General features: G+C 51.0%; 10 protein-coding genes across 10 annotated transcripts; 2 read left to right on the forward strand and 8 right to left on the reverse strand.

The window, feature by feature from the left end:
• Positions 1-411: 411 nt before the first annotated feature.
• On the reverse strand, positions 412-2,236 carry DCN1 (Scaffold-type E3 ligase; the record flags this gene model as incomplete). The annotated part of the gene is made up of 4 exons (XM_064877090.1): positions 412-1,040; positions 1,090-1,166; positions 2,059-2,102; positions 2,153-2,236. The coding sequence occupies 4 exons, from the start codon at positions 2,234-2,236 to the stop codon at positions 412-414; spliced, it is 834 nt and encodes a 277-aa protein (XP_064727477.1).
• A 488-nt stretch (positions 2,237-2,724) lies between these two features.
• On the reverse strand, positions 2,725-3,973 carry PMZ80_008692 (uncharacterized protein; the record flags this gene model as incomplete). The annotated part of the gene is made up of 3 exons (XM_064877091.1): positions 2,725-3,212; positions 3,259-3,576; positions 3,631-3,973. The coding sequence occupies 3 exons, from the start codon at positions 3,971-3,973 to the stop codon at positions 2,725-2,727; spliced, it is 1,149 nt and encodes a 382-aa protein (XP_064727478.1).
• A 372-nt stretch (positions 3,974-4,345) lies between these two features.
• On the reverse strand, positions 4,346-5,142 carry PMZ80_008693 (uncharacterized protein; the record flags this gene model as incomplete). The annotated part of the gene is made up of 2 exons (XM_064877092.1): positions 4,346-4,862; positions 4,913-5,142. 2 exons carry the CDS (start codon positions 5,140-5,142, stop codon positions 4,346-4,348), a joined length of 747 nt encoding a protein of 248 aa, XP_064727479.1.
• Positions 5,143-5,433: 291 nt separating this feature from the next.
• Positions 5,434-9,846, reverse strand: PMZ80_008694 (uncharacterized protein; the record flags this gene model as incomplete). Its single annotated transcript, XM_064877093.1, has 1 exon — positions 5,434-9,846. The coding sequence occupies one exon, from the start codon at positions 9,844-9,846 to the stop codon at positions 5,434-5,436; it is 4,413 nt and encodes a 1,470-aa protein (XP_064727480.1).
• Positions 9,847-10,652: 806 nt separating this feature from the next.
• On the reverse strand, positions 10,653-13,340 carry PMZ80_008695 (uncharacterized protein; the record flags this gene model as incomplete). Its single annotated transcript, XM_064877094.1, has 1 exon — positions 10,653-13,340. One exon carries the CDS (start codon positions 13,338-13,340, stop codon positions 10,653-10,655), a length of 2,688 nt encoding a protein of 895 aa, XP_064727481.1.
• A 62-nt stretch (positions 13,341-13,402) lies between these two features.
• On the reverse strand, positions 13,403-14,227 carry PMZ80_008696 (uncharacterized protein; the record flags this gene model as incomplete). Its single annotated transcript, XM_064877095.1, has 1 exon — positions 13,403-14,227. The coding sequence occupies one exon, from the start codon at positions 14,225-14,227 to the stop codon at positions 13,403-13,405; it is 825 nt and encodes a 274-aa protein (XP_064727482.1).
• An 838-nt stretch (positions 14,228-15,065) lies between these two features.
• wos2 (p23 chaperone protein wos2) lies at positions 15,066-15,842 on the reverse strand (the record flags this gene model as incomplete). Its single annotated transcript, XM_064877096.1, has 3 exons — positions 15,066-15,371; positions 15,422-15,750; positions 15,815-15,842. 3 exons carry the CDS (start codon positions 15,840-15,842, stop codon positions 15,066-15,068), a joined length of 663 nt encoding a protein of 220 aa, XP_064727483.1.
• A 554-nt stretch (positions 15,843-16,396) lies between these two features.
• VPS24 (Vacuolar protein-sorting-associated protein 24) lies at positions 16,397-17,108 on the forward strand (the record flags this gene model as incomplete). The annotated part of the gene is made up of 2 exons (XM_064877097.1): positions 16,397-16,444; positions 16,491-17,108. 2 exons carry the CDS (start codon positions 16,397-16,399, stop codon positions 17,106-17,108), a joined length of 666 nt encoding a protein of 221 aa, XP_064727484.1.
• An 819-nt stretch (positions 17,109-17,927) lies between these two features.
• Positions 17,928-19,404, forward strand: YRA1 (RNA-binding RNA annealing protein; the record flags this gene model as incomplete). Its single annotated transcript, XM_064877098.1, has 5 exons — positions 17,928-18,161; positions 18,763-18,927; positions 18,979-19,049; positions 19,098-19,350; positions 19,402-19,404. The coding sequence occupies 5 exons, from the start codon at positions 17,928-17,930 to the stop codon at positions 19,402-19,404; spliced, it is 726 nt and encodes a 241-aa protein (XP_064727485.1).
• A 2,919-nt stretch (positions 19,405-22,323) lies between these two features.
• On the reverse strand, positions 22,324-25,563 carry PMZ80_008700 (uncharacterized protein; the record flags this gene model as incomplete). The annotated part of the gene is made up of 2 exons (XM_064877099.1): positions 22,324-23,524; positions 23,693-25,563. The coding sequence occupies 2 exons, from the start codon at positions 25,561-25,563 to the stop codon at positions 22,324-22,326; spliced, it is 3,072 nt and encodes a 1,023-aa protein (XP_064727486.1).
• Between the last annotated feature and the right edge of the window lie 975 nt (positions 25,564-26,538).

The following is a 26,538-nucleotide window of genomic DNA, read 5'->3' on the forward strand; positions in this document are numbered from 1 at the left end:
GCTGTGCCTCAGCCAGTGTTGAGGACCATTTGCGTCGGAGGAAGGCTTCGAATCGATGTGGAAGTGGCGGCGAAGAATTGTATATTACGTTACGGTAACAACATGCTATGCTGGTCTTTGCTCTCAGCTCAGATGGTAGGGCAGCGCAAGTTTAAATAGAGGCGAAGAAATAATGGCATACTTTGAATTCACGCATGCTCTTTTGCTTCATCACACCATAACATGCTATCTTCTGCTAATGAGCCACCTAATCGCTCGCCTTGTTTACCACGGCGTTTTATCCATGATAAGCATCCTCTATCTGATATCCTGCAGTTGACCTGGTGTAAAAGGCCACGCCCTGTAGTTCATACCACTCGTCACCTTTTGACTCGATGGCCAAAGGACGTACTCTGGCGGACAGACACCCCTCTAGCTTGTGTCCATCCCACCAGCCGTGCCTCTCTTCTCCTTGACAAAAGCCACAAAATCATCAACTGCCGTGGGCCAAGCGCCATCCTCAGACCACCACTCCAACGTCTCACCACCAGGCTCTCTCGTCTTGCTCACTAGCTCTGCCACCTGGCCCCACAAATCTTTGTTGACCGGTCTGCTGTTCTTACTCGTATAGTACTCCCGCCAGAGCTCATACCAGTTCGTGCCCTTGCTGCCCCAGTCGATACCGCCCTTCTGCCCACCGAAGAACATATCCCAGAAGGCAAAGGCGTCCTCGACTGGTATGGCACGTTTGTCTTCTGGTTTGGCATATTTGAACGAGCCCTTGTAGACCTGCTTGAAATATGCCGGGTCGCTCGATAGCTTCTGGACAAGGCTTTTGATGTATGATCTTTGCCGGTCGAGCGTATCGCAGGGGTTCGAGGGTGTGGAGGCGTTGGTCCAGCCATTGACAAAACCTTCTCGGGAAAACTCGCCCATGCTAGGAGCTTCGAGAAGTTCGAAGGCTACGACGAAGGATACGTCATCTAGGGCGACGTCGATGGCTTCGAAATATTTCATGACGCCTTCCATGCCGATCCTGCCTGGCTCATTAGTGGCATCATCTGCGAGTGTTAGTCCTGGCGTTGTTTGGTTGTGGTTGTCTAGTCTTACCTCTGTATGTATCGAATATCTTTCGAATGCTCTGTTGGCTCTGGCTTGGACCACTGTTCGAACTACCAGTGTAGTGACTAGAGATGTAAAGTCAGTATGCTATTCTCAAGATCTTGGGTGATGCTATGGCAAGAAATGACTAGAATGACTGCGGGCTCGCAACGGCGCAACATGAATGTCTCCAGGTATCTCCTTGTAGCTGTGTGATGCCAGTGGCTGCTGGTAGCCGGGACGAGTATACATCTTGTTCCATGGCTCGCTGGCGCTTGAGGCAGTCATGTTAAGCTCGGTGGATATGGCGAACAGCCTCTGTGACTTGCGTATACGGTCTTTCTCGCAGACTCCCCTTCAAGCCAGAGCGATGTCGACATAGTCCTGTCCCGATCGAAGGTGGATGCTGCCGCTTGTAGGATTATGAACTGCTCGAGGTCGTGGTGTGTTCAGCTCGTATCCTCAAGTCTTCTGCTGTAGGCCAATTGGCCAAAGTCGTTGCGACAGCTACAGCCTGTGCTTGTAATTCGAAAACATGATATACCTACATCGACTGGGTCTTTGCCTTCTTGGGCCTGACGGTAGTGGTCATCGTTTCGGTAGAAGGTGCCTTGCGTTTCGGCATGACGATGAGTAATATTGGTGCGATAATCAGAGTAATGACGATCAAGTATGGTGTGTAAGTCCAAAAGAGTGTTGTGTGGTGAGTATGATGAGTATGGAGGTGTGAGACCATTGGAAGAATAAATGGTCTAAATACTCCCGAGTGACGCCTGAGCCGAGCTTTGTGGCCTGTCACGTAATTGAAAAGCGCGATGCTGTTGAAGTGCAACTGAAAGTGCGTCTTGTTCACCAGTGGCTTTCAAGCACAAGGCAAACGTCAGATGTTGCGAGCCATATACAGGTTTCCATGGGTGGGACTTTGAGGGTTGGTGTAGTTGTTGGAATATGGTGTAGACAAGGGGGAGTGATACTCACGCATTTACAGCTCGTTCCACGTCCCAGTCATGGCTCTTCAATAGCTAGCCGTTCTTGTCAGTTCTATCTTCGTATCCAGCGTCAGAGGACTTACTCGTGCAGCGATGCTCTCCTTGGCTTGCGTGAAGTTGACGAACTGGCTGATGGCTGCCCGTTGAGCAGAATTGTAAGCCGGCATTGGCAATTGCTGTATGTGCGCGATATGGTGAGAGTCCTAGATGAGAGACTCGGGGTCTGATCGGTGGCGAAACAAGGACGGCTTATGGGTGTGGATGTCAGTGAGCTGGGTTGATTGAAACTCTTGGTTCTCCTCAAGACGGCAACGAGTCTTGGAAGGTGCGATGGACAGTTCGAGTGCGCGCGAAAGAGGTGCTCCGTTCACTGAGTACGGTAGATCTATTTCACGAATCGAAAGTGTAGAAGCCTAATTCATTGAATGCCAGTAATCTAAGATCTTCGAGTATGGTCACGTGAGGTGAAAATAGTATAATATATTGCTTCACTGCAGACGCAGGACGACGTGCAACATAATGTTCACCAATCCTGTCTATCACTATGCAGCTCCTGTATCATTTATCGTGTCTCGACCATTCAGCTCCAAACGTCATTACGTGCCACCACACCTAATGAGTCAAAACCTTGACTCTCTCCTATTCGACTCAGTGCTCAAAGTCCAGCGGACCGCCTCTGTCGTCGTGACGATGAGGTTCCTTCACTAGGTGGGAGTTCCTCACCAGGATATGGCACTTGACCCTTCGAACCGGGAGGAATCATCTTGTCATCTTTGCTCCGATCGGTCTGTCTTCCGAAAAGCTTTGTGCAGACAAATTGCCAGTATCGTGATACCACGTACCAACGATAATTGTCAGCATTCTGCCATGCATCGCCGAAGCCATTACCCCTCAGTTGCGCAGCGTTGGCAGGACCGTAACCATCTGGAGGCTCGTTGAAAGGCTTGCCTGAATAGTGCGCTGTGTCGTAATCATCAATATAGTCGCGGTCTTCCAATTTGTCGTCGTTATCTGGGTCTTCTATGGTGGGCTCTACGAGGTCATCGAATATGACCTGGTTCTTTTCGATGCGCACCATGTACTCCCAATGAAACATTTCATGCAGGATTGCGCTTGCTCCAAGACTAGTCATCAACCCAGAATCTATTCTGCGTTAGCACGAGAAGTCGAACAACTATGATGGGCTTACCAAATTCTCCCAGTCCCCGACATGTTCGAACATCACGTATCTGGTCGTTTGATGGGTAGTCGAATGCCCGTATGTAGACTTCAGTAATAGCATCGTTGTCGTCTTTACCAGGAATGTCATATCCGCTTGATAGCTGGCGAAATGTGGTAGCGCTAATGCCTGTGGTATCGCCTCGGGCGTCGTCGGGAAGGAGGTCGCTGTACCCAGCAACAATGGAGAGCTTGGCGTACTTGGGGTTTATGATCGGATCTCCAGCAATGATGCCCTCCGGAGTGTGAGCGGATGGATCATAAATACCAGCAATACTGCAAATGACAGCTCGAAAATGTTAGTCTTGCGGATGATATTCGGGCAGCAATTTCTGGGACTTACACTGGGGCAGCTCCCATGTCCAATCTAGCTTTGTTTCGAAGTAGCGAGCGTAGACGAATGGCTCTGTCGAATCGAACAAGACACAGGCTACACCAGCCATCTTAACAGCATCCGTGAATGCCTTCTCGAGTCTCGACAGGATATCTGGCCATTGATCTTCGGGGAAATCGGGATTGTTTGGTTGGACCGAGAATTGAGGAGAGTTTGGACCCAGGTCGAAAGCCTCTCGCTTGACAGTGGCAGCATTCAGCGGTTCTCCAGGCAAGCAGTAACCGGAGCTTGCAAGGAGGACGCCAGCAAGTCCGGAGACGTAGAGTAGTGGTTGCAATTTGAGGACTCGCATCTTCGTTCTTGCAGGGTATCAAGGAATGAGTGTAGTACGATGGGGGTGAGGCACCACATCTCCTGAGCTGTATGATATACTCGAACATATGACAAACGGCCTTGCTGAAACAATACCGAAGCCTGAAACAACACAGTCGATTGATGATGGTACAGTGAATTTGTCGTCAAACGGACGTAGTGAGGTGCGGTCGAGTTGATCGTTTTGAGAGCTCCACCAAGTCCTAAGGTGACCTTCACAAGATCTCCATAGCCAGATCATGGCAAGAGACTTGTCACAATTCACATTCGAAGGAACAAGCTCTTTGTGTCTGCTGCCGTAACATCGTGTATCAGGATTGAGTGATACAAGCCATACCCAACGCATGTCCTCTCATATCGGATTATCAACATCTTCGCCCGCCTTCATCCTCACCTGACCCTTGCCCCCCACCCCCTCAAAACTCTCCCTCAACTCAAGCAAATCCTCCCTCTCATCCCCCACCCCAGCCAACAAATTCTCCGCCTCTTGCGCACCCTCTCTCGTCCCATCCAACCCAACACTCCCACCCGGCTTCTCACCCTCTTCCCTCCTCCCAATAACCACATTTCCCGCCGCGAGTAAACCAGCACCCAACCACCATCCCAACGGTAACTTCTCGCCAAAGATCAGAGCGCCGAGGATAGCAGTAATGAAGAAATTGCTCGAGACATTGACGATGCTGACGCGTGTGGTGGAACTTCCGCGGGTGAGGGCTGCTGTGAAGAGTGCCCACATGGCGATGTTAAAGACGATGTTAAGGCCGAAGAATGTCCCCCGTAGCGCGAGATTGACATATGTGTTGTCTTTCGCGAGGCCTAGGAGGGATGCAATGCTGGAAGCGAATGTGGAGGTCAGGGCGGTCGTGGTGCTTGAGTCAATGTTAGCAGGCTTTCACATATACCTACGGTATTGGCTGACAGCTTCGCAAACACACCATTGATGGCTGCGCATGTGCCGGAAGCGACAGCGAGCACGATCCATAATGGCTGCCTCCTGAGGTAGTCCATGCCGCTTTCTAGGCCTGTAATCGGTGGGACCTCTTTGCCTCGGCCGTCAGAATACCGCGCTTTGTCAAACTTGCGGTTCCTCAGCGCAGACATTGTAGAGAATATCGAGTCAACTTTCTGAGAGGTCGGCGAGTCGGACATGTCTGTTGGCACGCCGGTAACCCCTGCACGCGTCTCAGGCCACAAGGCATCAATACACTCTTCCTGTCTCAGTTGTACAGTATCCTCACATCATGTTGACCGCATCTACACCAGCATCACTGTATGAGGAGATGACGCTGACGTGTTGAAGCTGTGTCACTCGACTACTTGTGGACGTCGTCGTGACGTCTGCTTGTGTATCTACGGTCAACGATCCACCCAGTTTGTACAAATCCAACTCGATCTCCGCGAGTGCGATGGCCATATCCTAGAGTACAGAATAATACACATTCACAGAATCTCAATAACCTCAACCTCTCCATCCTCCTCCCCATGCTCCAGGTCCTCCTCCGCTAAACTACCATGGTCATCCTGCTCCCTTCCGTCCTCGCCATACTTCCTTCCACTCCTCAAGCCCTTCTTAAGATCAATCGTATCATCGTAGCACTCCCAGTCTGGCCACTTGACACGATCAGGCTTAGGCCCGGTACGTCTCCATGTGTCCATGAGTGCTCGTCGCTCTTGCTCCTGCTCTTCCTCAAGTTCTTGCTGAGTTCTTGTTGCTTGCGTCGACATCGATATCTCGTCGTTGTTGATGGCAATTGTGGTTTCGTCTTCGGCGTCAGACTGAAGCCACCCCAGCGAGTCAGGTATCGATAAGGATGACTCACTTTCGGAACCCAGCCGGTCATTGTGTGCGGGTTCTGCAGTCTGGTCGAGCCACCCTGGAGACCGCGGCGGCTCTTCCGTGACCCCCACTGGCTTCTCCTCGCTCTTAGTCTCCCGAGCAGTGAATGTGCCTGAGCGAGCAGCTCGAGCCCACCATTTCTTGGATCCACGAGAAGCCTTGCCGCGGGTCCAGTTATGTCCCTTCGTGCGCTTTCTCTTCTTGTCACTGCCCTCAGCGAACACTCCTGCTTTTGGCCGATATGCGCTATTAGCGTCAGCTATAACTCGCGGCAGTTCTTCCGCCTCATTCTCAACCTCGATTTCGCTGCGCACATGTCTCGATGACATGGTCAACTTCAGCCTGGGGGCTGTGGCAGGTGTGGCCCTAGACTCCTCGCCAAAGATCCTGCCCTCTTTCTGTCCCGAGACGGCAATTTTTGGCGCGTTGAGACTTCTTTCACGAAGAGCGCCATTGACGACAGGAGACAGTTTGGTAGGCACAGTCAGCCACGTCGGTGTGGCTGTCTTTGTGGTGCCTTCTGTCTGTGGTGTCCTGACGACAATGGTATCATCCATCTTCGTTGACGCGGCTGATATCTCGCTAGATTTCCTCTTCAAGCTATTTGACGCGTCAATAGGGCGGTTCCAGCACTTTTGGCATAAAGCTCGGTCGAACTTGTGCGGACACGATTTGGGGGTTTGAGACAGCCACTGTATACTGGTGTCGGCGAAGAATCTATTGGTTTGAGCTTTTGAACTCTGTGATGGCCACAAAGGGTCTACCGTAGCAGAGTATTGACTGTCTTGTGTGTTGGATTTGACCGGGCGTAGGACACCGAAACTTGCAGATGCCATGAGTGGATGGAAACTGCTCTTTGCTGGTAGGGCACTAGCATGGTGGAGGCCCAGATTTGGTGACCCAGAATCTCTCTGAGGTAGCCATGCACAATCGCTGCGACCAGCTTCTGGTAGTGCCAAAGCTCTTTGCTCGATTGGCCGTGACTCAATGCATGTGAGTTTCGAGAACGTCAAACTGCTGCTTGGCTGAAGCGGTGTGCTACCACGGACGGGCACTGATCCGATATGGGTGATAGCTGAGTACGACAAATTGCTTGGTTTCAGCAGTGAAGCAAGGTCCGAGCCTGGCTCTTGTCCAGTACATGTCAAGGTAGAAAAGGACAGAGTGCTGCGTTGCGGAGCACATTCGGTGCTTATGCACGGCTGCGACTCGACAAAGGTCAAGGTCGAATATGATAGATTGCTACCTTGTAGATCTGGCAAGGTGCGGTCGCGGCTTGGGAGTTCTTCTGCTGGTTCTAGGCCAATGCAAAGCATCGGAGCGGAGGTCGTTTCAGTGGATTGTGATTGTTTGTCCTCGGAACATGATCTCGGAGACAAGGAGTCGGCAGATGTCGAGCCTACTATTTCGGGATGAAGTCGCTCCTTCAAAGCTTTGCTGAAGCAGTCATCCAGGAAGGTAGGAAGTTCACACTCTGGCATTTGTCTGGCTTTCGTGTCATCTGAGCCGTGCATCCCCGAGTCTTCCAGCACTGGCAGCTCTGCTACTTTGTCGGTGGTATTAGCCGAGTCCGGAGTGATGCTAATGATAGTACGGCCAGGTATATATTCACCACTAGCGAACTGAGTTGCCGTCCAGATAACGCCGCTGCGTTCTTCGATCGCAGCCTTCATTGTCACCTTCGTAAATTCTGTTGCATTATCGGGCATGATGAAGTGGTAACGCGACAAAGTCTGGTATGAAGCATCGCGCATGCAAGCCATAGCTTTCGGAACATCCAGGGTAGCGAGTGTCTCGTAGACGTGTCCCAGAACTCGGCGTCTACCTGCTTCTGAATGGACTTTGACGACTGTATCGAGTGCGTTCTGATACTGCTGTCTTCGCTGCAGCCACGATTTGTGAGCTGTCGGCCATCGTTGATCTATTTTTTCCAGACACAGACACATCGCTGAATTTCCGGGCAAGAATCTCGAGCTTTGTGCCAACAAATACGGATGATCCCAGATCGTGGATATTTGACGAAGGATGTGTTGATCGTGTACCTGACTCCAGTGTGGAGGTGCGCGCCAGGCTCTTTGAGAGTCACTTCCAAGGAATTGGTTCAGATTAACGCAAATCTGGCATTCCGGTAAGCATTGAATGCCGGGCCGAACCAAGCTCATAGGCTGAGGAGCTGCTCCAATGTCGAGGACCAGATATGCTGCAAGGATGATCGTTACCAGGATGTTGACCTCCCTGCCCTTTTTCCCATCGCCTGTCTTTGGTGCTAGTGACGCAATCACAGGAAGGCACCTCGACGAGCTCCCATCAGCTCTATGCAGCGATGGCGTGTGCAGTAAACCATGGACAAATTTCGTAAGGTACTTGCCATCTCGCAAGAAGAGATCGTCGACAATGTCCTTAAGAACAACACCTTCAATAGGCTTCTGCTGTAACTTACCGAGTAGAATCTGAAAGGTACCATCAATTACTGATGATGCACCATGGCCCGACCGTAACCGTAAAGCAAAGCATTTGAAGACGTTGAAAGTACTCCGAATCCCGAGCACAGGCCGTTGAATTGAGTGCAGACATGCTTGAACCACAGCCTCACGGACATCATCCTTGCAGGAGATCAGGATCCGTACAAGGTCCTCTGGTACTGACGATTGCTCAAAGTTGAGCTGATTGATCTGTTCTCTGAGCAGAGTCCCAGTCCAGTAGCTCAACTTCTCTATCGAAGTTACAAGAGGTGGAGGCTCAGTCGGGCCACTGTCACGATCGTAGCAGTGAGTAGCGCCATCAGCGTACTCCTTGTAGAACTTCTGTAACCGAGTTATTGATAGGTAGATCATCCAGATGCTTTCATGAGCTGAGAGGATGCGTCCCACAGATTCACGAAGCTCCGAAAGACCAAGACGAGCTATTGCTGCACCGATGTCGACCAGGTCTTTGTCAACCAGCGGAGCTGTCCCAGGCCTCCAGATTCGTATCGCCTTGACTAGGATAGACCTTGATTCCTCAAACTGCTGGTCATTTTGATCTTCCATGCTTAGAGCGCTTTCAATAACAGCCTTTACGTTCATCTTCTTGAAAGTAGCAGCCACCTGGACCGGTCCGGAACTTCCGATCTGACTTGGTGCCATAAGGTCTGGTATGTCAAGCCGAAGGACCGAATTGCAATGTCGGAGCCAATGTTCGTAATTATCCTGCGTCTTCGTTTTGGACCACCTCGGATATGCGTTTCTGACAAGGTCGGATCGCAGGGATTTGTCTTCGGGCAGAGCATCAGCAGGAAGCAGTGATGTCAGTTTTCCATCAAGAACGATGCAGAAGGCACTACGCTCATAATTTCGACGAGTCGAGCCATACTCATTACTGTCATCCATCGTGTCAGGGCCAGGATTGGAGAACCAGTCCTCGCCCAGGAAGTTGAGATCACAGACATCCGCCGTCTCTAGACGAGCCATGTCAGAACCCCAGACATCGACGATACGCATCGCCGTCGTGTCTTTCTCGGTAAAAGCTAAGCGAGGCGGTGCATTGCCGGGGCCTTGTCCATGACTTGCCTCTCGTCTGCCTTCTAGACACCGCTCGGTGCTGATGAGATACAGACTGCATTCAGTGCCTGCGCAAGCTTGCTGAAGTAAAGTGAACAGCTTGCGGTCTTGCGGTTCGAGGTTCAAGGGTTGCAAGTCCTTGCTCTGATAATGACGAGAGCATTTGTGGATGATCGGCTGACTTGATTCAGCACCAGATTGTTTGGCCCACGTGTGAAACATCTGCCTCAACCTGGCGGCGCGATCGGGGACCGAATTTATGGACGGCGGTAGCGACATATCATCGATGACTAAATTGTACAACAACGCTATGAACACATCCCCTTTATGAAATGTCGTTGCTGTAACGCCGTGAAACCAGAGGGATGCTGTGCCAAACAATTCCTCAGCAACTGACAATTGCGTTGACTTGTGGTTGCCTTCGAGACCCAGAACGACGCTGCACTTTCCTCTCTCGGAGGGCAGACCGACCATCATCGTTGCGAAAGTTGAGCCATATCTCGCGAGCCTAGAAGCCGGCGGATGTCCTATTTGCTTTCGGCAGATCCACAGTCTCTCGGATACTAAGGAGCATCGCGCTCGGATGCCAAGTTGATAAAGTAGTCTCTTCTTGAGGGTCTGCAGGTAGGACTCCCATCCCGGACCTCGCTTTGCATAGTCATCTGGAAAGAACGTAAGAGAACCTTCATTTTCCAGCAATCCTTGTTTGAGACCATGCTTCGAGCCGCCAGCCAGTAATTGCTCTATCCGGTAACAGGACGTTGGTAGGCCAAACCAACCATGGCGGTGCAGATACAGCCCAGGGTTGCACGGTCTGGCATCTTTGATGGTATGGTGAAGTGACGCTGAGATATCATCCGACGACAGCTGTTCAACGATTTGGTCCCTGATAGGTACGTAACATAATGTATCCTTATCGTCAGATAGTTCTATGATGTCGTATGGTCGTGACCAACGCTGTCATTCATTGCTTGCTCACGAGTGCCGACAATGCCAAGAGTTCGCGTTCCAGTCTACTGTCATATGCGTCCAGACAGGCATGGCTTGCAAGCTTGAGAGGCTTTCTGCTATGCTCACACATGAACTGCAAAACACGACTTCTTACATCCAGCGTGAGAGTCTGGTATCCGAACGTCACAACAAGAAGGTGGAGCACACGCGTTTAGAGGAACGCGTCTAGAACTAGCGCCGGCAACGGAATAACGACGAGCGGGGTCTCAGGGAGAGGGAGGAAACATTAGAGTAGCGGGAACACCAGTTGCTTTACATAGGAGCTCACGTCTTTAGGTCAGATCAACAATCTCAATACCCGAACGCACGCCCTTCTCGTTCTCCTTCTCTGACACTGCACTGCTCTGGTCCGCGGTTGTCTTCGGCCGTTTCTGGCCACTTCCAGCGTCGTCCGAACTTTGTGTTGAAGAAGTCATCTGTTCCCCTCGAAGAACGCCAAGGTTCGCTAGGTCCGTAAGCGGCCCACGCGAGATATCGTCCGCTTTCCGCTTGAGGACATTGTCTTTCACAGAAGGGTCGAAGCCCGAGCCTGGCAAGGTAGTCCCTGAAGGATCATGCGCCAAGGCAGTGGGTATCTGCGGCACGTCTGTCTGAACCCCTGTTGACTGCTCGTTAGATGATGCCGAAAGAGGTGCAAGATCAGCCGCTTGCGAGATGTTCAGCCTCTCAACAAGGCTGTTGTACCAGCACTGGTCGATGAACGCTTCGAGATCGCTTTCACAAATCGTAGTCACTGGGACGTGGTCTTGTTCATATGCTTGTATCGCATCGTGCTCCATGGCCAGCCGTTCTCTAAACCCTGCAACGCTCCCTTTGCTGGCAATGATCCGGACCACCTTATCTGCGCCAGGGCGAGAAAGTGGCGAGATGCTCCCGCCACAATTCTCAATCATGAGTTGCAGCTGCTGACTGGTATGCTCCATGGGCACCTCGCTTTCGGGCAACTTGAAGTGGTATGAGGCCAGTGACTGCTTTGTAGCATCACGCAGAAATGTCTTTGCCTTTAAGGCATCATGTTTGACAATGGTATCATGAAGTGTGCCAAAAGCCTGCTGGCTTGCTCGTCGTGGCTGTAGCTTGAGCACCTTATCCACTGTCTCAGAGAATTGCTTCAACCTCTGCCGCCAAGCTTGATGTTCTCGCTTGTACTTTTCGTCAATTTCCTCTAGGTAGAGCTGGTGGGTCGTGGAGCCCGGTGCTGGGCCTGTGCTCTGGCGAAGTACCTCTTTGTGGTTTGGGATCTGATTCTTGATCTGCTGTTCTGCATGCGCTCTTTCAGTGGTCGCTTTCCATCGGTGGCTTACGAACTTCCGCTCAGATGCATTGCCAAGAAAGCCGTTGAGTGTAATGCAGATCTGACATGAGGGATTGCATCGAACGCCGGGCCGTCGAAGATCGTTGTAGGTATGCCGAGGCTCCGTGCCAACATCGCAAGCCAAATATGCTGCTAGCATCACAGTAACGAATATGCTGATACTAGGGCCTGACACTGGGTCCTCAGAGGTCACCTGCACCAGGTCAGGAATGCTAGAGATGCATCTTGAAGGTAGACTATTGGGCATATGCATCTGTTGGGAGGTTAACAGCACACGCACAACTTCCTTGATCAACGCTGAATCGATCTGAGTCAGCTCCCCAATGATCTCTTTCAAAGTACTTCCATTGAACTCCTCCTTCTGCAGCAAGGGGAGTGTAACTTCAAACGCGGCAGATGCTATACTCCGATGCTGTACATCCGTACTTGTTTCCGATGCAAAATACTTGGAAACGCGGAAAGCGCGCCAGAGGGGGATGTCCGGCTTTCTGATCGAACGCAAGCAGATTCGCACCACGAAATTTCTGAAATCACCCGTTGCGAAGGAGAGTAAGTTGATAAAGTCGCTAGGCATAAGTACAACATCAAGATCTGTGTGCTCTACTGCTTCGCTGAGGCCGGTGAGGGCCCAGTCGAGCAGATCACCCTCGTCTTCTGTCTCGCGCGATCTTGAAGCATCCAGTATCCACCCAGCAGGCATATCCCGAGCATAATGCTCGTTTTGCGGATGGCGACTTCTCAGATAAGATTCGCAGAATTTACATAGCAGGTTGAGGTGAATGCTGACATTTTTGGTCCGTCTGAAGATCTCACGCACCGTGTTCTTCAACTCCGAAGTGAAGCCCAGGGTCGCACAGAGCTTGGCCATTGTACTGATGTCGGTGGTCGAAAGCTCGCCTGTCGAAGAAACTAGCAAGGGGAGTGCTTGTCGTAGGATTTCAATGGAGTCAGTGTTGCTGACCTGTAATGCTGTGTCCACGATCGCTTGCAGATCTACCTTTTCGTCTGACGTGTTGTTGCGCGAACTGTAAGGATATGAGACCTGGTTGTTGCCGAGTTTGGCAATCATGAGCTTACTGAGTTGCAGCCAGTGTTGGTATGTCTTTTGTGACTGGGAACGCTGCCATAGGTCGAATGCGTCTGTTACCCATTTTGCTCTGATACTTCTGTTGTCGGTCCACAGATTACGGACTAGGAGATATGCTACAAGTTTCTCTTGGATAAGCAGCAGAATAGTGTCTCTGTAGTAGTGTGTGGCATCTGGCGAATCATCGTAATTGTAATTGCCGTACTGGTCTCGATAGCCGGAGCGATGATATGGATCGTCATCTTCGTCCTTTTCTTCCTCATCTGGGTATCGATCAATGCTGTACACATCCTCGTTCAGGAACGAGATATGGTCCATACACTGTGCATTGCCAACGCAGCCTCCCGAGGCATTGAAGAGACGAACTGTTGTGTAGTCGTCGTACACCTCGGAAATGTAGTACTCCTCTCCCCTAGAATAAGTCTTATCGCCGCAGGTCGGGCCGCTGATGCGTCGCTCGATATTGGCCAAGTACAGAACACAGTCACTATCAGCGCACGCCTGACTGAACAAGTTGTATGACTGGAGATCACCGGGATCAAGGCTGGTTGGTGTCATTTCTCCTTCTGGGTAGCCCTTTGACAATTGATAGCCAATAAACTTTGGATATTTTCCCGTCTCTAGACCACTAGACCACGTTTCAGAGTCTCTCGAAGCTTGTTAACACTACTAGCTGCTGATCCTGCTGTCGGTTTCTGTGTCGGATCTGTCCAGATGAGATCATATGCTAGTAAGAGCAACACACCGCTTGACTCGAAACGTATCTCGTGCTCGACTCCTTCCACCCACATGCTCGATAGACTTCTGAATGTCTCTTCAGCCAAGACTTCAACGTTTGATCTCTGCTCGCCGTGCTTCAGACTAACTGAGAACGATTCATGTTCGGATGGCAGGGTGATTAGGAGTCTTCCAAACCGCCCGTTTGGTGGCTCACCACCCGTACGTATTTGGCGAGGTCCGGCACTTCCTGGCTGATAAATAAGTAATATTGGAGGCGACAGTGAGCAGTCCGCTGTGATGCCGCATTGCTGTAGGGCTTTGATCCTGGTTTTGTGCACATAGTTGGACCATTCCTTGTTCCGGCATGTGAAATCTGCCCAAGTGAGCACGGCTGGTAACTGCTCGCCGGTGCTGTCCTGCGAGATCTTCCTACTTCCAACTAAGCCTGGTAGGTCTCGTTCAGAGAATGGCAAGGCGAGCCACCCATAGCCGTTGATGTGAATTCCCGGATTGCAAGGGTTGCTATCGGTAGAGTGATATTGATAAGGCCCAGCGAAATTGATGGGCTCGAGAATAGCGAGTATTTCGCTCTTTATGCGCTTCGTGTCCCTGGAATCTGTCTCACGAGCTCCCCCAATTGCACGTATGTCTCCCTCCTCGGAAGCAGCACTCGACTCGGTACCGCTGGCCTCCTCATCTGATGAGTCTTTCGTTATGCTGCTCATACCGTGAAGACCAATCGTACGTCGTCGCCCTGACAAATCTGTGAAATTATCGAATTTGCTGCACCAGTCGAATGTGGTAATCCTCCTGCTGCAACAATATCATCAGTAGTAGCTGTGGTAGAAAGACGCGACACGCGTAGAACGACGTCATGGGGCGGTCGAAGAAGCGGCGAAACTTCGGCTGTATCGCTTGAGCAGCGAGGTTCCCAACGTCAATGTAGGCAACTGGATAAAGGCACACAATGATGATGAATTAGCTAGGGGCACGTCGTAGCCAGCTGTCCGGAGTATGAGCCTGGTAGTTAATGGCGGCATTGCTTTTGTTGCCCCTCTTGTAGTATGACACGGACTTCTGGAATCATATATGCCACATACATGCAGATGAGGTCAATGTAGACAGCGTCCGGGTACGCGCCCAGGTATCAAAGAAAGAGGCACCCTCTGAGGGAACGTAGTCAAGCAGATGAGGAATCTTTTGCTTAAAAAAGTGTTCGGTGTAGGATGGTTTCGCGCCCTAGATTACAATGACAGTCGAACTAAAAGAATTCGTGTCAGTAGAAGCAGGTAGCACGTGCTGGTTGTTCAGATATGAAAATCGGCTGTCACATCGTTCCATTCGGATATCGCTAAGGCGCAGAAGGAGAATTTCTATCTCGCGAGACTTTCACTGTCGCAAGGTCGACACCAGATCGCTTGCTGTAAGGGACTCGAATGCATGTCGCCCGCCTGCGGTTTGGAAGCGGAGGTCGACAGGAGATTAATCCAGACGATTGATTCGGATGCGGTGTGAGCCTATCGGATAGGCAATTCTTTGGTTGCAGCTTCGTCTGGTGCAAGTTTACTTAGACTCGTCGATTTCCTCGATTTTGCTCTTACCTTTACCCGCAGTCTTGTCATCCTCCGGCTCGGCTAGGTCTGGCATGTCCTCGTCATCATCGTCGTCATCTTCATCCTCATCACCACCTCCGAGGCCTTCCATTCCTGGCATGTCACCTCCAGCTCCGCCGCCGAGTTTGGAGAAGTCGATGCCGCCAAAGCCGCCGTCTTCGCCCATACCTCCCATGCCACCCATGCCGCCTGCTCCTCCGAACTGGTTCATGTAGTCGTCTTCTGGGGCCTCGTTCTGCTCGTCCTCATCAACCCACTATATCATGTCAGTATCGCGAACCGAGTATCAATTATCAGGCTGCTAACCTTGTCGAAATCCGTTCTCAGGAAGTGAGCCTTCTTGGAGTCTTTGAGCAGGCGTGGCCAGTATTCTTCCTTCATGTCCTTCTTCCTCAGAACCATCTGGATGTTGGCAGCGGTGTGATGTGTCTTTGAGTTCTCGGGATCGATCTCGGCATAGAATTCGAGTTCGACATGGTAGGTTGTCTTCTTGGACTCTGATGTACCGGTGAAGGTAAGCTTAGTGGGGGTGATGTCGAGCTTCAGTGATTTGGCGGGCACGTCAGGGACACCTATCGTGAGGTAGACGTAGTTCTTCTCTTCGTCGGTGGTGGATGATCGTTGCGCCCAAAGGACTGTGGTACAGTCAGTCACCGCTCTGCCCAAGGCTGCCATATATTTCGCATGCTTGATCCTTACCTTCTGGCGTCTGTTGTGTGTTAGACATGGCGTTTGTGTAGTAGGAATGTATTGGTAGAGTCGGTAGCGCAATATATTCGATCTTGTGAGGCTTGATCAGAGGTAGCAGGCTGCACGAGAGATTGTGTGTTTAGATGCAGGTTTGAAGTTTGCACGATTGTACAGCAGGGCAGCCTATGACGGAAGGTGAACGAAAGTAAAGGAAAGAAGATCGTCAGTTTGTGCCTGGCTTGCTGGCTTTGCTGGCTTGCTGGCATTTCCGGTCGTGCAAGCAGCTGCCAAAAGCCCCGATGATTTCCCATGAAAAGCCCCCCACGACCCCACCATTGGATCATCCCTGCGGCTAGAGTACCACTGTCATGCCTATGCTTGTGCCTAAACGATCAAGCCTCCCGAAACGTTCTTGTTAATTGTCACTTCGATGTTCATGAGAGCTCACTTGTGTCCGGCATAGGCAATCACTTCTGCTACTCTCCGCCCTTGCCCGGCACAACATGACGCAAATGCGACCTTGACTGTCATCGCTGCTTCATCACATGTAACTTCAGCCGCAATCGCGTAACGGACGAAGTCTCAGCGATCATGCAGTCTATCAAGGCAGTCTTTTTCAAGCCTGATCCAGCGGAACAGGTATGTTACTTGCAACTCAAGATCACACGAATCTAAGGCGTGGCAGAAACGAAAATGCGACCAACTCATCCGCAAGAATGTCCGTGCGCTGGATCGCGACATCCAGAACATGAAAACACTCGAGTCCAAGACCCGTGGTTACATCCTACAGGCCTCGAGACGAGCTGAAAGGCAGCCAGCCCAGGCACAAGGAGCACGAAGAGAAGCCCGGACATTTGCGAAAGAGCTGGTAGGCATTCGGAGACAGGCCGGCCGTCTACATACGAGCAAGGCTCAACTTCAAAGTGTTCAGATGCAAGTCAACGAAGCATTCTCCATACGGAAGATTGAGAACAGTATGAAAGTCAGCACTGGCATCATGAAGGACGTCAACACCCTTATAAAGATGCCCGAGTTATCCGGCACCATGCAAGAACTTAGCCAGGAACTCATGAAGGCTGGCATAATAGAAGAAATGGTTGGCGATATGCTAGAGACCAATGAGCTGTTGGACGAGGAAGAAGAGGCTGAAGCCGAAGTTGATGCTGTCCTTGGTGAGGTCTTGAAAGGCAAACTTGGCCCTATTGACCAGCAGATGCCGACTCTCCCCACCGACCAAGAAGAGGAGAACGAGGTCGAGGATCTCGAACAGATGCGTGGTCGCCTGGAGGCATTGAGGAGCTAAACATACGCTTATCGACTATGGATGAAAACCGGCGTTTGGAGTTGGGCAGCATAATGCTCAACATACTTTGAGATATCTGCTTTGAAGAAGCTTTCGGTTGGGAAAGTACTCGTGCTTCAAGGCGCGCTTCTCGTGTCATAAGGCTGCACGGAAAGAAGATCGTGCTCGAATGTGCACAAGACGAATGCGAAAGGAACTCAATTAAGGACCTTGCAACGTGGACGAACACCAGGTAGAGTATTACGGTGACTGCTTCGCCGGTATTTGATGCGGCGATGCGCCTCGTGGAGGACAGCTACCGGCAGCGGAAGGAGCCTACCGTCGTCGGGATTAAACCTGATCTCAGCAGCGTCGAACATCTCTAGTGTATGTAGAGTGAAATTTAGGTGCAAGGTGCCGATGCATGCATATTGACCACGTTGGTGGTTCGCAGAATAGTGAAACAAGGGTGAGGCAGGGGTGACCTCCTTATCTGACCTTAGTCTTCCGCTCCTGCCCAGAATGCACGTGACATGTTTCTGTTTGACTGCGCCGCAAGCGGCAAGCGCTGCCTGCGACCGTTCTCTGTTGGTGTCACTTCCTTTTCAGCTTTATCATAGCCACTTCTTCCTTCAACCACAATCTCATTCCATCTTTCGCGAATCTTCTTCCAATCAATCATCTGGAACATTTCTACGACTATCCACACTAAAACAAATCTTCTTCCCAACTCATTACGACACGAATTCGCGCTCTGCGATAAGCCTGCTCAGCGCAAACTTTTGAACCCTACAACTGTCATTAACTTCATTACCGATCACCTCAATACCAGAATCCAAGATGTCGGCTCGACTAGATCAATCTCTCGACACCATCATTGACAGCCAGAAGAAGGCTAAGCGCACCACGCGTCGCAACAAGCCTAAAACTGCACCTATCGGTGGTGTCAAGAAGGCCATTAAGCCTAACAGATCCGCTGTCAAGCCCGCGACTGGCCCGGCTGCAAGAGCCCCAAGAAACAGCAAGATCGTCGTTAGCAGCCTGCCCTTCGATGTAACGGAGAACCAGATCAAGGTATGTCAACAATGTCACTCCTAGGCGTCGCGAATCCACCATTCTCCTGGTCGAGAAACATCACATTTCCCTTCTGCATCACGCGACACGTAATCTGGACAGAAGCGGTGGCATATCTGAGCGTTTGAGCGACAACAACCATCTCTGGAATCGATTTGAGCAAGCAGGCCAATGGCTCTGGCCCTTTTTAATTCCTCGGACGGAATTAGTGCATCACAAGATCAAGCAATTGCGCAGTCCTTGGATTTCCAGGTGCCACACACGAGATCGTATCCACCGCGATAAGCATGGTACAATGGTAGCGACTGCCACATGTCAGCAAGGTCCGGTGTCGTCGAGCGACCGAAGACACTCCATGGCGCATCTCATGCCCTGGAAGGTCCCATGCAGTTCGTTGCTCAAGAGTACGGTGCAGTATTTGAGCACCTGTACAAGCATCTGGATACCGAGGATAGCTGGCGGCAGCTGACCCCATGACTGGCCTTCATCGATCAAGCGGATGGAAGCATGTTTGAATCCAGACTTGTCGACTTTGAATCACCACCATCTTCATTCGAGTTTATTCGCAAGTCACCATCATACTGATAGCCCACCTTATTAGGAGTATTTCGGAAAGTCAGTGGGACCCATCAAGAAAGTCTCTCTGCACTACAACCAGCACGGTGAAAGTAGAGGCATTGCCGACATTTCTTTCATCAAGCCAGACTCTGCCGCCAAGGCCGCGAAAGAACAAAATGGCATCAAGATCGATGGTCGGGCGATGAAGGCAAGCAGAACACCTATCGTCAGAAGAGAGCAGTTTCTAATATCTAGATAGGTTGAGGTGGTCGTCGATGCTAGTCATGCTCCAGAACCAGCACCGGTGAAGAGCTTGGCTGACCGTGTCGCGTACGCGAACCCGAAGTCGAAAAAGTCAGAACCACTGACAAAGACCAGTGCCAACCCGAAAGCACAACCAAAGTCTGCCACGACCAAGAAGAATGATCCCAAGGCCAAGAACAAGGCTGGTAAAGGCAAGCCAGAACGAAAGGCAAAGAACGCTCGACCGAAGCCAAAGACAGCTGAGGAGCTTGATGCCGAGATGACGGATTACTGGGCTGGCGGTGCTGGCCCCGCTGCTGGTGCGGCTGAGGGTTCGGCTGCAACTGGTGCTGCGGCTCCAGCTTCGGATGCCATGGAGGAGATTTCTGTAAGTCTTTTTGAAGTAACATCGGAAGACTCAAGCTGACACGACACTCAGTAAGTGACGTCTCAATTGCTGGAAAGCAAAGACTACAAGCCGCCACCATATCGACTTCACCTATCGACATTTGTATCAACAAAAGCACGACATTTTCTTGTCAACTCGACCTCAAGATTGCTTAGAATAGCTTGGAACGGGAAGGAAGCCGGATTCTTGAACGAAAACATTACAACCACACTATTACACAGATCGGACGACGCCTTCATTCGCTGTTTCAACGCCGTGTTAAGGCACAGCTGGTTTGGAAGCCGATTGCTTCAACAGGTAGCACAGAATAATGGCAAATGGCGATTTGCACCAAACACGTCTCTTCCGAAGAGACCTGACGCCTTTCCGGCTTACCCTGCGTACAAGAGATCTTTCCTTCGACTTCGGTTAGGAAGAAGCCGCCCTGATCAGCGCATTGTGCACATTCTAGAGCAAAGGCGAACCATCATGCGATGAGGCACAGTTGTCTGGTACCAAAGCCCTATCACGGGTCTTGCTTGCAGGTACATGAGATACGTTGCAGGCTACAGCTCTACTATCGCATTGCCATGCGTCAGTGTACCCTTCTCTACGGCCGTGGTTTTTGCTGCGGATCTAGTCTGGAGCACGTACACTCGCAGTTGCAAGAAGTCGGCGTGCTTGCCATAGCGACGTCTCGACATGCGTCTCAGCTGATCTGGAGTCTGGAACAACCTCCTGCATGTGCGGAGTGCACACGTGTGCGAATGCCGCTGATCAGGGATGGTGGGCACCTTTGCATCGCATTCTTGTTTCACGCGAGTTCATGGCGTTATTATGCGCATCGCTTCGAACGTTCGGGCACCTGCCACTACTCCACCAACGCCCACGATTTCGGTTTCGACGATACTCGAGTTCGAAAGATCAACGTATGTCAGCAAGCAGAGTGGCTCATGCTGTCGTAGTTGAGGTCTCAGCGGCTGACCTCAGGTTTGTTCCTGTCCACGTTTTACTTCTACCGTTTCATTTCAGATTCATGCTTATTTCGGCTTCAACCACCGGCCATCTTTCTGCAGCTATCTTATTGGGTATTGGGCGTATCTGCTCCAAGACACCGCAGCGTTGAGACAATCAAGAAGCACAACAGCAACCTCGGAAATATGCAATGTCACTTTACCATTACCTCAACCCATCCACAGCTACCCCTGGACTGAAGCACACCAACCAACCAACGCAGTACCACCTCAGCTACGAATCGCACTTCCGACTGCCAGCTATCAGAAATAGACGACTACAGCTGCTCCGACACGTCCAACATGAAAAAGTGCAGCAGCTGGACCGATATGGGACAGCTCCGGTGGCTTTTCTTCTCAACCGTGGAATAGCTCAGCTGATCCGACAGTTGGTGTGCGCAACAGCTCAAGCAACTCACTCCTGAGATATGCTCATCATTGTTCAACAATTCAACCACTCCAGCAACTTCACTAGAACATGCACGACATCTTGTCCTGCAAACATTTTTTTTTCATCAATGCTGCTTGCCTAGTGCGAGTCGTTGAGGAAGAACAATTGTGATTGTGAAAACTAAGTATCACGTCCCATATGCCACATGCAGAGAAAGGCGCGTCTGCTCGAGCTGTGCCTCGCCTGACAATGTCACTAGTCGATCCAGCGCGGGAGACTCAGGAAAGTTCCATATTGTTTGTGGAATATGTTTGGGATTCATAGTAGCTGGGACATGGGTTAGTAGTTCTGTGGCGGTGTGACCTGCGGTATGTATGTACTTCGCGGCACTGGTGGACCGTGGACATGACATGACTACCGACGACTACGCGAGATCGCTATTTTCATTGTAGACTGCATTTAGTAAGTTTATTTGAGAATCTCGACAAGAGGATCAGAAGGTAATGTGGCTGGCTCTTTATCATGGTTTATGGTGTCGTGAAGACACACCGGCTCTGACCGGCATGTTCCCATCTCTTCTGACTACATACATCCCGCGGACGACTCGCTTCCACTGTTTCCTACCTTGTCCTCGCCTTCGCTCTATGGTCTAAGCGGGACCAGGTGGTTCTCGATATCAATATTGTCACGTTCTTCTTGTTCCAATGTTCCCCACCTTCGGTGCCCTTGTTACTTGAAGCTTCAGTCGTGGCTTCTTAAGCGACATTTCTCAGCACGGTCCCAAGGTTGTCGCTTCCCTGGTTCTCCATAGCTCTCTATCTGCCAGTCCGTCTTCGTTGGCCCAGAGCTACGTCTTCTCCGGCGTGACGTGTGAGTCTGAGCTCAGAACTATAGTAACGCCGCAAGCTGTCACGGTGTTCGTTCGTGACGGTGGGCGGTCAGTGGCATGGGTGCTCTTCGTTCTTCGGACACCGTTGAGGCGCCGTCAGAGTCGGTTTCTGCGCAGTGCCTGGAGAAGGTCAATGGAGCAAAGTATGTACATATTAGCAACCCTCGTCATTGATTAACATGACAACGACTGGATCGATGAACACAATTGTAATCTCATACACTCGACTCACGTCTCATTATTACCAGTATGTGATATTATGTATCTCCGACTGGAGTATTCCCGATGCATATACACCTTGTCCACAACCACTATTTCAACGCCAGGACCCTTGTCCAAGTCCGTCACTGCGCCTCATGCGTCAGACCCTGCTGCTCTTCCTGCATCCGATCCAGACGGTACCGCCGCGCAGACTGTTGCAGCCATAACCGAAATATCCTGATACACCTATACCTAACACCTGATTCGTGGCGATCGAGTCGCTGTAGTTCAGCGCCAGAGACGCCCTCGAGCTCCACAAGCAAACTGTGAATATCTTGAACGAGCTGAGGGTCCATTGGTCGTCGGTCTGCTTCTGGTAACCACCTTTGTTCAGCGACGTGTAAATTGGCCCTTTGCCACAGCATCACATCCGCATAACTCTGCGGACTCCATCGTGGCGAAGGAATTGGACGGGTCGGCTAGAACCATCCATAAGGTGCCTGCTGCTGGTTTTGGGGTGGTGCTGCGGCCCCTTCTACTCTGTTGTTCTGCTGATTACCTCCGACGTTGAACGCATGGTCCGGCATTGTTTGTCGTCGAAACGGTCGGCCTCGATCCATTACCCCAGTGTTAGCGGGCAATGGCGCGGCTGGCTGGAAGTCGCCTAACCAATCCCCTGGGTCGCCAAAATCATCATCAAAATCAAAATGATCGAATAGGCCGTCGTGGTGTGGTATCTCTGGTAGCCAGGCACCATTGTTCTGAACCTGTGGTCGTTGGGCTTGCTGATCCATGCCTTGCGGTTGGCCTTGATCTGCAAAGACTGCCTGGCGCTGCAGCGGGTTTTTGAGATTGAGGAAGGCTGGATTTGGGAACTGTAGAGGCTGGTGTGCATTGTTCTGGACAGTATTTCGTCTCTGAAGTTGAGTTTCACGCCTCCTGGCCATATCGGCTCGGTAATTGTGTATGCGGTTACCTGTATCCAGCATATCCTGTTCATCAGCGTTATTATTCGCAGCTGCGCCGACTCCATCGTCTAATTGGGCAATACGTCGTTGCCAGATATCGCGGAAGATATCGCCACCAGCTTGCCTCCACTGCTGAGGCATGGCATTTGGATCCCTGGCCAGATTTGGAAGCTGTCCAGGTACGCCATAGCCAATGCCAGCATTGTTCGCCAGTATTGGCGCAGCTGCAGCTGCGACTACCGGGTTCCCCATCATAGCTCGTCTCTGCTGCGGTGCAGCTGGGCCAGCGTTATTCATGCCATACTCTGGTGGCGCTACACCCATTATTGGCACAACTGCCGCATATCGGCGTTGTTCTCTTAATTGTTCTCGCATCGCATCGAGCCGGTCTCGATAGGCATGTGCGCGCACTCTACGCCGCGGTGCCGGTGGTTGCGGTCCTGGGAGGTTTGGAGCTACAGCCGCTCTGGCAGTAGCCTTGCCTTTGCCTGACTCAATCTGTAGAACGGTTTCGTCGATGCTGTCGTCTTCAGCCTTGGCCTTCTCGATCGCTTTTCTCTCAGCCTCATCGGCATCTTGATCATGTCTTTCGATTCCAGGGGTCTCATATAAGGGACATCGCCTCTCTCCCTTGTTAAAGTGATCGTACCCGTCTCGAAGCTTTGACAGGTCAAGTTTGCATACGTAGCAGATAATGGCGCCGCATGTGCACCTATAAAACGTCAGCAGACATCCTTTAGGGAACACGTCAGATGGGAAGTTGAGATGGTCGCTGAAGCCCACGTCGTGCATATGTTCACAGATGGAGGCCTCAACTGGTTCGTCTAGGATTCTTTCACTGGTGTCCCTTGTGTCATAAATTGCAACAACTTTGACTTACCTGACCTTGTTACATCCTTCACTCTTGATCAGCATTTTCTTGCATTGTGGACAAGGCCTCATCATTGCCTCCGAGCGAGCTTCTTCGATCTTGTGCCTGGCGTCGAGGCCCCGGTCTTTCTTGATTTCTTCGCAGGTCTTGGGCAGATGAGAGTTTTCGTGACATTTGCGACAAGTGACCCGAAAGCAATCTGGATTCTGGCAGCTGAACACGGGATCCTCCTCGATCGGCTCGCAGATAGCCTTGAAATCGCAGAAAGGACACTGTTCAAGGCCTTCAATATTAGCAGCAGCAATCTCATTTTGTTGCTCGTTGAACAAAAGGCGATCGAATGTCTTGATGGGCACAGCTTTGCCGACGCCATCCATGTCTAGCTTCTCCTGACAGCCGCTACCGTCCATACATTTCATCTCATGCTTAGCGAGACCGATCTGACTGTTCGCCAGGCTCTCAACACAATTGTAACAGAAAGAATGTTCTCCAGTGGCTGCAACACACGAAACTGCTCGATTCATCGGCACTTCTTCATCAAAGCAGCACTGGCACTCGACGATCAATCCATGCTTTTTCTGCTCTTCCAGATTTGCCTTTTCGGCGTCAATCTTCGCTTGGTCTGCGCTCTTACGCAAGAACTCTCTTGCCAGGTGCTGTCGCACTGCCTGTAACTCGGAGACTAGGCTAGGGTAGTATTCAGGATCATGGTATGGATCTGATCTTTGATATTTCTTTTCGACTTGGACACGGGGCCTCCGTGATCTGGCGTAAGGCTTATATGACCGCTGGAAATATGTGGTATCGACTTCTTCGATATGTAGATAGGCTTCCCATATTGTTCGCTTTTCCTTGACGATTTTGCTGATGTAGTGCGTCGGTACGTAGTCGTATTGGCTCGCCAATAGTATAATGGCATCCTTATGGTAGTTCCCGTGGTTCTGGTGAATTCTATTCCACTTGATAGTCTTATCAGTGTCGTCTTCGAAAGGGTCGCGTTCTGTTTCCTGCTGCTTTTTCTCCTTTGGGTAGGCTTCCATCTCAAGAAGCTCTGCTATGACGGCACTGGTATCAGGAAGCACTTCTATTTCTTCACCACCGAACCTCCAGGATTCGTGCTGTGCTCGAATCTTCTCCAGCACAAACTCGTGGGCTACGTCAGGTAGGACCTCAAGGATCTGAGCTAGGCATGTAGCCTCTGTATCATTGCCTGGCGTCGTCATAGGGCTTGCTTCATCCTCTTCGTCGCTTGTCTCGACCTCGATCGTTTCGTCGACATAGGAGCCAAACTCATTGTAGCGTATACGTTTTGCCCGTTTCCGCTGCTCTTTCTGTCGTACTTTCTCGTCAAATGTGTCACAGATCTCCTTGAATTTTGGATTAGCGTCCACAGGGAGAGGGAAATGCTCGCATCCAGGGCCACGAAACATGCGTATATGCAATTTTGGATCGTCGAAGTATGGAGGCTGTGTAACCGCCTTCTTCTTGGGTATTGGTTTATCCCGATCTCCAGCTGCAACATTGCTGCTGAAAGAAAGAGCGTCGTCTTCTGGGAAGGCACCTAGAAAGAAGTCCGGATATGCTTGGGTGAATTGCCCGTCATTGTCGAAGTTGAGCTGTGCGCGAGTGAACCCTGAAGGTCCTGCGGCCTCTGGGGAGGACGCCCGCATAGGCAAAGACGTAGAACCATCAAGCATTTTCTGTCGCTTGCTGTTACGCCGCCATACAGGTGAACCCTCCAAGTCTGATCGGATAGGTGAAGTGCTGGGTACCGGGTCTCGGAAACGAACGGTACGAAGATGTTCGATTTGCTGGTCGTCGCTGGTGTCCTCCTCGTCGTCGGATATCACAATGAAATTGTCTGGGAGCGCTGGCGGCATAGCGATCTGTCCTGGTTGTGTATGTAAAGTGTTGGGTCGAGGCCTGGGAAGAACGAGAGAGGACAATCTAGTAATTATGCTATCAGTATTGCAAGGACGACTATTTAAAGATTGGCGTAACAAATCGTGTGAAGGACATTTCACTCGCAGAGTGTCACGCATGTTGAATGCCCAGTTGGACAATCGGGGCTATAGGTAAGTAATGCAGGAGCAGTATCGAGGGTAGTGACTGCCACGAGCAGCTGTCGGCGACTTTCACTCTCCTTCTGGAACACTGCACTGTCGAGGATTGACTGTTTACGAGGAAGGCCCCATATAACGAAGGACACAAGAAGAGGAGTGATTCCGGTACTTACCCATGATGATTTGAATTGCCCACAAGGCTTGCCATAGCCACGAAAGTCCAGGAGAAGAAGTTTAGCAAGCCAGCGAGAAGAGGGGCACGTCTAGCAAGACCGGTTGAGAGTTAGGCTGACGGACATTGAACAAGAGGTCGATAGACTGTGGTTGATGTTTCTGATTGGATGTTTTCCTGCTCAAGGCAGCCTTGATACCCGGATGAAACCAAGCAATTCATCAAACCCGGCTGTTATTTATGGTAAATCGAGTGTGTTCATACAAACGAGACTCAGATCACAGTAAGTGAGCTCTGTGCCGCACGTCAGTCTAGGCAAATCAGGAGACGAATGTAGAGGGGAGGTTCAAATCTCCGGGTGACTGCAATGCAAGGCAACGACGCGTCAAAACCGGCAGCCAATCGCGTCCACAAATTGATTGCATAAATATGCTGAGCTGTCGCTGCAAGGCTCTTACGTTATTCCATGCTGGCTCAGCTCGGTCAGGTTATCTGTCTGAAATGCTGCTACGATGTTGCGTTTCAATAATAAGAAGGAAACAAATCTGGCTTCGTCGCAACATACTCGCTGGTGGTCGAGTACTCCTAGTCAGTGTGGATATTAACAGTGATGGAAATGA

Source organism: Knufia obscura (assembly GCF_036327395.1).
Source record: "Knufia obscura strain CCFEE 5817 isolate CBS 148926 chromosome Unknown scaffold_11, whole genome shotgun sequence".
NCBI lineage: Eukaryota > Fungi > Ascomycota > Eurotiomycetes > Chaetothyriales > Trichomeriaceae > Knufia > Knufia obscura.